Source organism: Hemiscyllium ocellatum, chromosome 25, assembly GCF_020745735.1.
Source record: "Hemiscyllium ocellatum isolate sHemOce1 chromosome 25, sHemOce1.pat.X.cur, whole genome shotgun sequence".
Taxonomy (NCBI): domain Eukaryota; kingdom Metazoa; phylum Chordata; class Chondrichthyes; order Orectolobiformes; family Hemiscylliidae; genus Hemiscyllium; species Hemiscyllium ocellatum.
The window spans coordinates 5224665-5237897 of NC_083425.1; the positions used below are offsets into that span (position 1 = coordinate 5224665).

Genomic DNA, 13233 nt, shown 5'->3' on the forward strand with positions numbered 1-13233 from the left:
AAATAGAGAAGGCATGTCAGGAAGGCAAGGTCACGGTGATCGTGGGAGACCTCAATATGCAGGTTAACTGGGTAAATAATGTTGTCGGTGTATACCAAGAAAGGGAATTCATAGAATGCTTACAATATGGTTTTTTGGAACAGCTTGTCATGGAGCCCACAAGGGAGCAGGCTATTCTGGACCTAGTGCTTTGTAATGAACCAGACTCTATAAAAGATCTTAAAGTAAGGGAACCCTTAGGAAGCAGCGATCATAATATGGTAGAGTTCAGTCTGCAGTTTGAAAGAGAGAAGGCGAAATCAGATGTAATGGTGTTACAGTTAAATAAAGGTAATTATGAGGGCATGAGAGAGGAACTGACAAAAATAGACTGGAAGCAGAGCCTAGCAGGGAAGACAGTAGAGCAAAAATGGCAGGAGTTTGTGGGTCCTGTATGGAGGTTCATCCCCAAGAAAAGAAAGATTATCCGGGGAGGGATTAGACAGCCATGGCTGACAAAGGGAGTCAGGAAGTGTATTAAAGAAAAAGACAGACCCTATAAAGTGGCCAAGAGCAGTGGGAAATCAGAAGATTGGGAGGGCTACAAAAACAAACAGTGGATAACAAAGAAATAAGGAAGGAGAGGATCAAATATGAAGGTAGGCTAGCCAGTAACATTAGAAATGATAGTAAAAGTTTCTTTCAATACATAAGAAACAAACAGGCAAAAGTAGACATTGGGCCACTTCAAACTGATGCTGGAAGCCTCGTGATGGGAGATAAGGAAATAGCAGGAGAACTTAACAAGTACTTTGCGTCAGTCTTCACAGTAGAAGACATGAGTAATATCCCAATAATTAAAGGGAGTCGGGGCCGAGTTGAGTATGGTTGCCATTACAAAAGAGAAAGTGCTAGAAAAGCTAAAAGGTCTTAAAATTGATAAATCTCCTGGCCCTGATGGGATACACCCTAGAGTTCTAAGGAAATAGCGGAGGCATTGGTTGAGATCTTTCAAAAGTCACTGGAGTCAGGGAAAGTCCCGGATGATTGGAAGATCGCTGTTGTTAACCCCTTGTTCAAGAAAGGATCAAGACAAAAGATGGAAAATTATAGGCCAATTAGCCTAACCTCGGTTGTTGGTAAAATTCTAGAATCCATCATTAAGGATGAGGTTTCTAAATTCTTGGAAGAGCAGAGTCTGGTTAGAACAAGTCAACATGGATTTAGTAAAGGGAGGTCGTGTCTGACAAACCTGTTGGAATTCTTTGAAGAGGTGACAAGTAGGTTAGACCAGGGAAACCCAGTGGATGTGGTCTATCTAGACTTCCAAGAGGCCTTTGATAAGGTACCACATGGGAGGCTGCTGAGCAAGGTGAGGGCCCATGGTGTTCGAGGTGAGCTACTGGTATGGATTGAGGATTGGCTGTCTGTCAGAAGGCAGAGAGTTGGGATAAAAGGTTCTTTTTCGGAATGGCAGCCGGTGACAAGCGGTGTCCCGCAGGGTTCAGTGTTGGGGCCGCAGCTGTTCATGTTATATATTAATGATCTGGACGAAGGGACTGGGGGCATTCTAGCGAAGTTTGCTGATGATACAAAGTTAGGTGGACAGGCAGGTAGTACTGAAGAAGTGGGGAGGCTGCAGAAGGATCTAGACAGTTTGGGAGAGTGGTCCAGGAAATGGCTGATGGAATTCAACGTGAGCAAATGTGCGTCTGGCACTTTGGAAAAAAGAATAAAAGCATAGACTACTTTCTAAATGGTGAGAAAATTCATAAAGCCAAAGTACAAAGGGATCTGGGAGTGCTAGTCGAGGATTCTCTAAAGGTAAACATGCAGGTTGAGTCTGTGATTAAGAAAGCGAATGCAGTGTTGTCACTTATCTCGAGGTTTGGAATATAAAAGCACCGTTGTGCTACTGAGACTTTATAAAGCTCTGGTTAGGCCCCATTTGGAGTACTGTGTCCAGTCTTGGTCCCCACACCTCGGGAATGACATACTGGAACGTGTCCAGCGGACATTCACACGGATAATCTCTGGAATGGTTGGTCTAACATACGAGGAATGGCTGAGGATCCTGGGATTGTATTCATTGGAGTTTAGAAGATTGAGGGGAGACTTAATAGAAACTTACAAGGTAGTACATGGCTTGGAAAGGGTGGATGGTAGGAAATTGTTTCCGTTTGGCGAGGAGACTAGGACCCGTGGACACAGCTGTAGAATTAGAGGGGGTCAATTCAGAATAGAAATGCCGAGGCATTTCTTCAGCCAGAGGGTGGTGGGCCTGTGAAATTCATTGCCGCAGAGTGCAGTGGAGGCTGGGATGCGAAATGTCTTCAAGGCAGAGATTGATAGATTCTTGATGTCACAAGGAATTAAGGGCTACAGGGAGAATGCTGGTAAGTGGAGTTGAAATGCCCATCAGCCATGATTGAATGGTGGAGTGCACTCGATGGGCTGAAAGGCCTTACTTCCACTCCTGTCTTATGGTCTTTGTGCAGAGCAGTCTAATCTGTCTCATTGCCTTGCTATACCCCTGTTAGTTTGATTCCCTTGTGACCGTCTAATTTTTGTTGTGAAGACAATACATCTGTCATTTCCTTATTGCATATAATTTGTCTGGGCTCTTTTCCTCCTCATTTACGAAACTTGTAATGTCTTTATTCTTAGCAATGCTGGTTCAGTTAATTCTAATGGATCCAATTAGGTATTAACAATACTTTTTTCTTCCTGGCTAACTAACCTGCTGTAGGTAATAATTGAAGGAGGAATCTCATCCTGCAGCTAGAGAAATGCTTGCTGTTGAAATTATGATGCATGGTTAATAATATCTAATTAACCTCTTACAACAAGCAGGGAGGATCTCCATGTATATCAAGTGCCCTAGTTCTGCACTCTGCTATGCTATACCTGCTTCCTGTCCTTTTGTTGAAGTTTTAGCTCGCAGCTACCTAACTTAAATCAGATTGCTACCAACTGAGCAAAAATGGCATTTGAGTTGAAATTCTAACTTCATTAACCTACAATTCACTCGTCATGTTTTCATAAGCACTAACCTACTTCAACAGAGTTTGGATGTTGTCCTAACTACAGTACTTAGATGAGTACTTGGGCTCCCTTTTGTGGTACTGGGTGTAAAATTTCGAATACAGCATTTCAGATCCGATTGGTAGTATGCTTTTAATTTCAGCCAGGTGAAATTTTGATTTGGTATCAACCTCCACATTCCAAGACTTAAGGTGAGCAGAGTAATCAGACGCCCTGCCATCTCTAGATTGTTGAGTGGAAGGAAATTGCCTGTTGTCTGCATAACTACATTAGATGTCCAGAGAATTCTTGTAACAATCTATTAATAGCCTGTCATTACTCTCTGCAGGTTCATTGCTGACAATCAGATGCATCAATCCTGCCTGCTCTTTGTAGAGACTTGTGGACCAAGAATAATTGAGAAAAACCTTTGTCGGAACTTTCTGCTTCATCTAGTTAGCATGCACGACTTCAACTTGATTAATTTAAACACCATAGATAAAGTAATGGCCAGGCTCGGTGAGCTGCAACAGAAGCTGCAAAGAGATTATTCTGCTTTAAAACTGAGACAGGAACCCATAGATGAGAGTCGGCCAAACAGTGAAGACAGTGGTACAGGCGTGAGAGACAGAAATTCGAGCACTGACAGTCTCTGTTCAGGAGTTACCAAACACAGCAAAAGGCATAAACTCTGAAACAAAACATTTTATCCTGTTTTTTTTAATCCCTCCCCCTTTATGGCCCTTTACCGTGCTCTGTCCCTCCCTCAGCCTGGAAACAGTGAACAGTCACTGAAGAAGGGGCAAAACAAGGTTGTTCCATCAATGTTGCAGCTGAAACCTGCAGAAGATCCAAGTGGACAATGGGTTAATCGGTAACAGTGAAACAAGACAGCAGTGTTGTATTAAGATTCTTTATTCTTGTAAACGTTGGTGTTGAATTCATTTAACTGATGGAGTACAATTTAAAAAGACATTGCATTCATCATAGTAATCTGAACATGCACAGTTCAGGTAGCTGCAAATATTTTCTTTGTGCAAAAATCATTCTTTCTAGAAAACATTTTTGGGCTACAAAACCAAATCTTTCACAACATCCACATTGGCAGTTTATAGAAATTGTTTTAAAATCTGTTTTTGTCGAAGGACTCACAGATAGGATTTCACTTTACATTCTCCATTTTTTTAAGGCATGTTCTTTTGATGAAGTATATTATATAAAATCATCAGTGTAACGAAAACATTCTGTTTAAAAAAGAAAAAGTGCAATTTAAATGGACAAAGTTTGCGTGTGTACATCTCTCGGTCTTGATCTTGATACAGGAGTAGCACTTTCCTGTTCCTGTTTAGAAGGATTTTTTAAGTGTCTGTTAAATAGTCTGTTTTGAGATGACATATCTACCTTGCTCTCTCTTCACACATCTCTTTAAAGTAGTGTCTGTTCTTACTGGAAAATCTGTTTATTTTGCTTAGTGTCTAGTCAGACTTGCATGCATGCATGGTTGATGTGCTTTATCTGCAATGTTGCTCTTTTCTTGCTGTGTTTCACCAGTGCTATATAGTCTGAATATATTAAGACTGTCTTATTGACAACCACTTTGATAAAAATCTGAACAGGAGAGGAGTAGTAGCCTGAATATTGGTGCTGTCATTCCAGTGGGGTGGCAGTGCACAGCAAGGTTGGACCAGGAATATTTAACTACTCTTTATGCAATATTCTGAGACACTATCTTATTTTCCTGTTATCAACACACTGTATTTATTGCAGTAGACACTTAAGAAATAATGACCGGAAGGTATGTAATTTACGCAATGTTTTGCTACATTGGAGTGCACAGTCATTTGTGCAAGTAGAACACATTTTGGAGTAATATAAATGTTTACAGTTTTTTTCCAATGGAAAGTGATTTTTTCACTACTGGCGCAGTACCAGAGATGCAGGTTTTTAAACTAAGCAAGCACTGTGGACCGATTCGCATTATCACCTCGGGTGTTTATTTTTTAAAACTTAGTGTGCATATTTTTCTTTCTTTAAAAAAACTTATTTAAAATGAGGGGGAGGGGGCTTCTGTTTAAACAATATTACTTGGAGCTACAGACTTTTTTATGCTACTTGAGTCACCAACTTTTTCCAGCGGTAAGTGCATTTCTGTGAAATATCTTCAAATGTTTTTCCCTTTTATCTAGTGTCTGTGTAGCCTGTGCATATCTTGTCCGTGGCTTTGATCTGCTAATGCTGTGCACATGTAAATTAGTTTTTTTTTGTAATTTGGTTTGGGGTGCTGTAGTGTTTTCCTGCTGCTAATGTTTCTTAGCAAAGTAATTCCACTTTCCTGCTACAGATGGCTGGCATGGTCTGCACAGTTTGACAGCCCGAGTTTTTGAAATAATGCTGGAAATTTTGGATTTCATGAAATTTTACACTGACTTTTAAAAACTAGCCCGCACTTTCCTGTCAGCTTTTGTAACCAAACTGGTCATTGAAATGTTAATGGGTTTTTCTATTTAAAAAAAAATAAAAATAAGACATTTTCCTACTTCAAGTTGCCAACCTTCTAAATGTTAATTTAGAAATTGAGATGTAGAGCTCTGTAATAAAGCTATGCTTGAGTAACCCTGAAATGGCACAGCATAGCTAATGTCGAATGAAATGGTGGGTTTTGCACATTGTTTTTGTAAGCAAAATATCAAGGGAAGTTAATGAGGTTTGTTTTTCTTGGGTGGTGGGACAGAGGAGTGTTATTTTCAGTTTGCTGCCACTTTATTTGATTTGTTTTTCATGCTTAGAATAGCACTGGGAAATAACTTTAGTGCAAACAAGCTTTGTTATACAACCTCTTTCATTACTGTAGCAAGTCCCCATAATGTAGGGAGCATCAGGAAGTACAGAACACTGCTACCTCTGCATGTAATTCTTCTGGCATGCTAGCCCTAATAAAATAGCTTCCCAGTGTATTGTGATTTAAGTAATAGTAAAATGTTCTAAAAGGTTAACTTTCAATATCCCTTTCATAAAATAACCTTAGGTCATTAAGCTTTACTTGATGAAAATAACTGGACCTAAGCAGCCCAAGGGATGCTTCCTTAATTTTTAAAATCTGCTTGATAATGGAATAAGTGTTTTGCAGCTGACAGTCAAGTTGATGTAAATTTTAATAACAACCAATGTCAAATTTTATGGGGGGCCTAAATGTGGAAAATGTTAATACAGAGACCTGTGAGATGTGAAAGATCTATCTCAGGGTGGCTGTTCAGATTTTAACCATGCTCCCTTCTCCCTTACCAATGCTGAGCCCCTTTTGTTTTTGGAGCTGCTGTTTTCCTTTCTGGATTCCAGTTTGTAGGTGCTAGCTCACATCCAACAGCCATTATTCCTGTATGTATTTGAATTGCTGAAGGCTGCGACTTGCTGTATGCTGTCTCAAAATCCATATATTTACATGGACAATAGTGATTTAATGCAGTTGAAGCGTGAACTTAAGTGTGCTATATCCATTGAGTTTCAAAGTAGTTGAGTGCTGACTGTAGCATAAGGGGAAGGCGCAGGTTTAATAATGTTGAATTACTCTTGTGCAGTTAGGCAGATGCTTGTGGACCTTTTGAGTAGTGGCAATCATCATTTGTTGGGAGGTGAGTTGAGCACAACTTGCACAAACACCCCTTTTTAATATAGTACATGCTTGAGAATGCCAGATTTTCAATGAGTTGAAAATTTCAGGAATCTGCCCAAGTTTCTGAAACGCCATTGTTTGGTCTGCTTGTGAATGATTTTGCCTTGGATAGTGAGCAAATGTGAAATGCAACTATAATTGGCCCATCCAATTTCATCTGCTTCTTCACCACTTCTATTCTGCAAATGATTTTTGTGCTAGCCTCCTCTTATCACAAGATATTCCATCATCTTAGTTTTTGATGAATGGATCAATTAGCAAATTTATCTAACCTTTTGATCTTTTTTCCTACCATAATTTGACATTTTCTCAACTTAAGGAACTACCTCCCCACAGTAATTTCATGAGAAAATAAAATTGTGATGCAATTTTGAGAGGCAGGATATAGAATAAAAACTGATTTATTTACATTTGTGGTTTGCTTTGACATTGATCTACCTTGTCTATTGATCGCTTTTACGTAGTGTTTTCAGAAGTGCAATACCTTACTCAGAGGGTATGAAGTTCCCTCCAAATCAGTGAATCCATTTTTGTTCGAGGTACTGGCTCGGACTCTATTTCTTAAATTGCACACCACGATGTGATCGGAAGCCTTGCCTAGCTTTTTTTTTTGAAGGATTTGGAGTACAAAATTCCATTTGTTCATTCCTCAACTGGAGTTTTGTCCCAATTTCCAATCCTTTCCCTAAATGCACATTAATTCCCTTTTCAAATAATAAATTAAGCATATTTAACAACCAATATGTTCTGCTTCTTTGGAGAATAAGATTGCCTTTTCTAGCAGTGGGTCTCCATTAATTTTGGCCTTTGGTCAGGCTCAAACTGTAAAATGGGTGCGTGAAGATTGTGTTGGCAGATTGCAGTGCTGTTTCCCAATTAGCAAGGATATGCCTCTGCTTTCTCCTAACTGTTGCATGAATACCCAAGAGCTGAACTTAAAAGTGGAGGTCATATGCCCATTTTCTGACTGACTGATTCCCTCTGGTAGATTTTATTAGGGGGTAATAAACTCAAATGTCCATTTTCCTGAATTGTAAGGCAATTTAATATGTAAATTTACATCATCTCTTGAATGATCAAAAAATTTAAGGCTAGAATATATGGAAGTTGAAAGATTTTGTTTTGTATTTATTTTCTAACAGTACCATAACAGTATTTTGAACATTAGTTATGTTCTCAAATTAACTTGGTAAATTATAATACATCTCTTAAATGCTAAATTTTACATTCAGCCTCTTGTCCTTTGAAATGTTTCATTATGACTTGTTTTATTCCATCTTGAGTCAATGTAATACAAATGACTAATTACTCCACAATGTGCTGTAAATGTCTAGATTTCATTTTCTAACTTGAATACAACAGAACAAGGCCATTTGACCTGTGCTACAAGTTACTTTTTCCTTTAATTTTATACTTTTAAAATTTGAACTCTGCCCAACTTGCCTTTTGCCCTGTTTGCCATAAGGAAGCATTTGTTTTAATGAGAGACTAAACTTAAATGTAAAGCTTATTTTGCCTCTATCATTTCATAGATGAATGTAGCACAGCACAAATCCAGGTCACTTGGAAAGATCACTAGAGTTGCTGTGGGAAAATCTTGGACTCCCTCTAATAGCATTGCGAATATCTACACCAAATAAACTGCATCAGTTCCACCATCACTTTGTAGGGCAGTCTCACTGAATATAAATCTGAACTAGTTATGCCCCTAATCTGGAGTAAAAGATATCTAAGTAACTTTCAGCTATCTCTGAAAAGTGTGTGTAGAAAAATACTTGAGTTCCTTATCTATTAACCCCTTGTCCCTAAATTAAATTGCATGCATATCCTACCAGCAAGCCAAGGTCATATCTTTGTGGTCTCACGTTCACCTTAAGCTTGGATCCTTTCTGGCTTGTTCTGGTAGTCCAAATACAAAGATGAATTATTAATCACTAGCTGAGAAAGCAATATATTACAAAAAGGAAAAGGCCTGGGAAAACATTTGTGCACAAAATGGGTGTCAATAGTAAATGATCAAACAAGCCTTTTTCAGTTTTATTAGAAATACTTTTATTACATTGAAGATTAAAGACAAGCACATTTCACAACTGGAAAGTTGCATAATATCTGGTAATGTTCCATTTAAAAAGTGGAGGTAAAATAAAATTTAATTTGATTGGGTCTCATTATTTTCTTTTCAGTTAGATTATAGTGAATGGATCAATTGACTGGTATACCATTGCAATGAACACATTCTTCCCTTTAAAGTGTGTTTACTACAATGTAATATCACTTAACAGTTTATAATAGGCCCCTACAAATTGCCATTTGGCTTTTTGAATCACTGCTGGGAGGGGTGCACAATTCCTGCATTGGCACAGTTCCACAGTTTCTCTGATACTTTACTCTTTACAGCTGAGTTTAGGTAATAGCTTTCTTACCCTTTTGTTTTTTCCCTACAATCTTACTGGAGGTGGGGATTTTCTAATCCCCATCTCCATCCAAGATGGATTAGAAGGCAAGTGGTTGCTTCTCAGCTGCTATAGACGAGATTTAAATTGGGATGTTGATCTACACTAACTCACTAAGAACTGGCCCAACTCAAACACAAGAAACATCTTTAAGATTAGCAGTTTAGCACCATGTCGGACCAAACTTAGCCAGAGCAATTCAAGCCAATGCCTGTTAAAGTTTGTATTTAAAGCAGAATGATGGTTTAATTCATTATACTGTGAATTTGTCAATATTAATCTTAAAATATAAAGGACTGTATATAGGCACTTTTAAACAATGATTGTTCTATGAAAAATCATGCTTATATTGATAAAAGGCACTTTACGTAATTCAACAAGTTTTAAAACTTAATTGTTTTCAGTGAATTACAAATGCAAAAATATACATATCACAACACAAACTTCCAGACAATTCTGCATCATTACTCATGTTCACATATATTGGAAACAATGTAATTACCTCCCACCAGTTGATGACAGTAATGGGGAAGGAAAATGTCATAATTCTTTAGGTAGTTTGTTGTTTATTTGAATGGAAATCAAGTTGGATAAAGTCTGTGGCTTTAAATTTGGAACAAAAATACAACGATCTCTCATTTTTACCTGAATGTTTATTTGTTTGTTTTGCTCCTGATAGAAAAACATGCAAGCAGCAATTTCATAGTCAGGATGGCTCTCCTCTATATTATTACGATCATGATCTGAATGCTTTAAGCAGAAAGAAATTGTATACATTTATTTTAATGTCAGTGATAAGAAATACTCTTCACCTGTTGACTTATTTGACAATGTTTTAGGTGTACACTAATCAATCTTAATTTTTCACTTGTGAATTTATCCACTAGAGCATTAGAATAAAACTTTGTTCTAATGTTCTATGTTGCAAAAGGCAGAACTGAACTAGTGGCTGATTAATCATTCCTATTTCACTGGCTGTACATGATTAACATCTTGATCTGAAATACAAAGGCTAAAAATTGATAACTTTATCTAGACCAGGCAGAAGTCCTTTTTTTTAAAAGGCTCTAAATGTCTTTCAAGTTAAACTGTACTCGTTACTTATCCTGGGACGGTTGAAATTGCTCAAGCTGCATACAATATTTAAATTTAAAATTAGGCTTAAGTACACAGATCCACTTTAACTTGCTGTGAATGGCAGAGCAACATTGAAGGGGACACTGCGGATGCAATTGAAGAATATGAAGTGAAGGGGCATGTGGATTTTGTGTGGTAATGATCTGCTTTTAGTAGAGCTGTATGGAACAACTTGTAACTTGATACTCATCTCACATTACCATTGCTCCACTAGTTTTAAAATGAAGATATAGAACCTTGGTAACGTAGAAGAAAAGTGGATCATTAAGACAAGTATTTGTCGCCCCTCAAATTGCCAATGACAGGCAGGTCATCAAAATTCATCTTGTCAAGAACACAGGTGCTTTGTGCATTGCTTTTATTCAATGATTTTGCAGAGATTTGGCAGGATTGTCAGGACTCTCCATCTTTAATACTGAAGTTCAGTTTTATTTCACTTCTTTAAAAAAAACAATCACCTTCTGTAACCTTTTCAAATCTTGTTTAAATAATTACGTTGAAGCTCAGGGCTTTTCCAACAGCTGAAGCTTCAAGGAAAGGATGATCCTCCCCTATTTGGAAATGAGGATTCATTGGAGTCTAAAATACCAGTACTTTCCAACCTGGATACACAAAGGAACATCCAAAATACAAGGCTTCACAGGGTTGATCAAGCAGCCAATCAAACACAACTTCTCGATTGCCAGAACTTATGATCATTCTCAGCTTGAAGCTGGCACCATCACTGAAACTGGAACCCAAGTTCACAACTTCCATGTCAAAGGTCACTGATGACCCAGTAGAAACACATGGTAGCTGATTTGTCATTTCTTTGCCATTTACAAATACAGCCCCTAAAAAAGAAGTTACAGAAGTTATTTAAGTACCAGTTCACAGGTAATAGCAGAATTTATTGCCTAATCCAATTTCCCTGGAGGTCATGTAAATATCAGTGACTAAATCATTTCGGTTCAAAGTCAGCCACATTACTGTGGCTATGGAATCACAAGTAAAATGGTAGTGAATCAGATGGGCTAAGACTACAATCAAATACTTTATTATTATTAATTGAATTTAAATTCCTTATCTACCATATTAGGATTTGAAATTGCATCTCATTGATCCAGGCCTCTGGCTTAGTGATAGTATAATCACCATGCTATCACACCCTATTTTTAATTCAATATTAATTCCAGTAGCATTGAGAATTGGAATAAGTGAGTAACTGAACATTTTCTGCCTTTTATCATACCACACACTTGATACTCAAAATTGGATTGCTATTAGAGTTCTTGGCTCAAGAAATCAGTATCAGAGGCTGAGGGGTGACCTTCGTTTTATAAACAAAAAATGAAAACGAACAGACCCTTCAGCCCTCCAAGCCTGAGCCGCTCCAAATCCACTGTCTAAACCTATCACTCACTTCCTCAGCATCTGTATCCCTCAGCTCCCCTAATACTCATGCATATGTCCAGACACATCTTAAATGAATCTACTGTGCCTGCCTCTGCAGGCAGTGTGTTCCAGGCCTCTAAGACCCTCTGTAAATTACTTGTCATTAATATCCCCCTTACACCTTTCACCTCTCATCTTGAACCAGTGACCTCATTACTGAATCCCTCACCCTGGGGAAAAAACATCTTTATCCACTCTATCTATCCCCTTCATGATTTTGTAGACCTCAAGTCAGGTCCCCCCTCAATCTCCTTTTTCTAATAAAAACAATCAAATTACTCAACCTCTCTTCGTAGCTAGCACCTTCCATACCAGGCAACATCCTCGTAAACCTTCTCTGCACCCTCTCTAAAGTGTCCGCAGCCTTTTGGTAACATGGCAACCAGAACTGTACACAGTATTCTAAATGCAGCCGAACCAGTCTTATACTCAATATTCTGTCCAATGAAGGCAAGCATACCCTCTGCCTTCTCGACCATTCCATGCACCTGTGCAGCCACCTTCAGGGTACAACTGACCTGAACTCCCAGCTCTCTGTACTCATCAACTTTTCCTGAGGCTCTTCCATTTAGTGTAATTTGCTGTAGAATTAGACTTCCCAAAATGTATCATCTCCTTTGCCTGGGCTGAAATCCATCTGCCACTTCTCTGCCCAGCTCTCCAGTCTATCTGTAGTCTCCCGTATTCTTTGACAGTGCCCTATGCTTTCTGGTACTCCACCAATCTTCGTGTCATCTGCAAACTTACTCATCAAACCACCACCCTCTTCCAGATCATTTATGTATATTGCAACCAACAGTGGCCCCAGCACTGATCCCTGTGGAACACCACTGGTCACCTTTCTCCATTTCGAAAAACTCCCTTCAACTACTACTCTAGCTGTTGCTCAACCAATTCTTTATCCACCTAGCTCAAACACCAGTGACTGCACTTTGAAGAGGTTCCCCAAGGTAAAATAATGCACAAACGCTTTACTGAAGTCCATGTATATGACATCTCTAGCCCTTCCTTCATATATCACCTTGGTCACTTAAACAACTAAGTTTGTGAGGCACAATCTACCCTGCACAAAACCATGTTGCCTGTCACTGATAAGCACATTCTTTTCCAACTACAAATAGATTTTATCCCTCAGTAACTTCTCCAGCAACTTTCCCACCACTGAGGTCAGGCACTGGTCTATAGTTACCTAGAATATCCCTACTACCCTTGTACAGGGGGACAACATGAGCAACTCTCCAGTCCTCCGGCACTTCACCCATTTTTAAGGATACTGCAAAATATGTCAGGGCCCCAGCTATTCCCCCTCACCCCCCTCAGCAATCTGGGATGGATCCCAACTGGTCCTGGAGATTTGTACACCTTAATATCCTTTAGCCTACCCACCACATCTTCCCTCTTTATGTCACCCTTTGGCCCAACAAGTCCACACCAATGCTCTGAAGAGTAACCCACCCAGTCCCATTCACCTGGCCTGAACATCTTTGGACTGACACAAGGAGAACGTGTAAACTCTACACAGCCAGTCACCCGAGG

The 13233-nt window shown here is 38.9% G+C and overlaps 2 protein-coding genes across 10 annotated transcripts in view; one reads left to right on the forward strand and one right to left on the reverse strand.

Moving 5' to 3' along the window:
• Window positions 1-6955, forward strand: part of suz12b (SUZ12 polycomb repressive complex 2 subunit b) — a 58938-nt gene extending 51983 nt beyond the window's left edge. For both annotated transcript variants that reach the window (XM_060844687.1, XM_060844688.1), the window contains one exon: window positions 3353-6955. In XM_060844687.1, coding sequence (XP_060700670.1) covers window positions 3353-3698 — 346 coding nt within the window. In that variant the 3' untranslated portion in view covers window positions 3699-6955. The remainder of the gene's footprint in view (window positions 1-3352) is intronic.
• A 1762-nt stretch (window positions 6956-8717) lies between these two features.
• The window catches only part of crlf3 (cytokine receptor-like factor 3), a 71357-nt gene continuing 66841 nt past the window's right edge, over window positions 8718-13233 (reverse strand). For 7 of the 8 annotated variants that reach the window (XM_060844689.1, XM_060844695.1, XM_060844696.1 and 4 more), the window contains exon 9: window positions 8718-11096. In XM_060844689.1, coding sequence (XP_060700672.1) covers window positions 10843-11096 — 254 coding nt within the window. In that variant the 3' untranslated portion in view covers window positions 8718-10842. The remainder of the gene's footprint in view (window positions 11097-13233) is intronic. The other variant, XM_060844690.1, reaches the window with a different exon arrangement.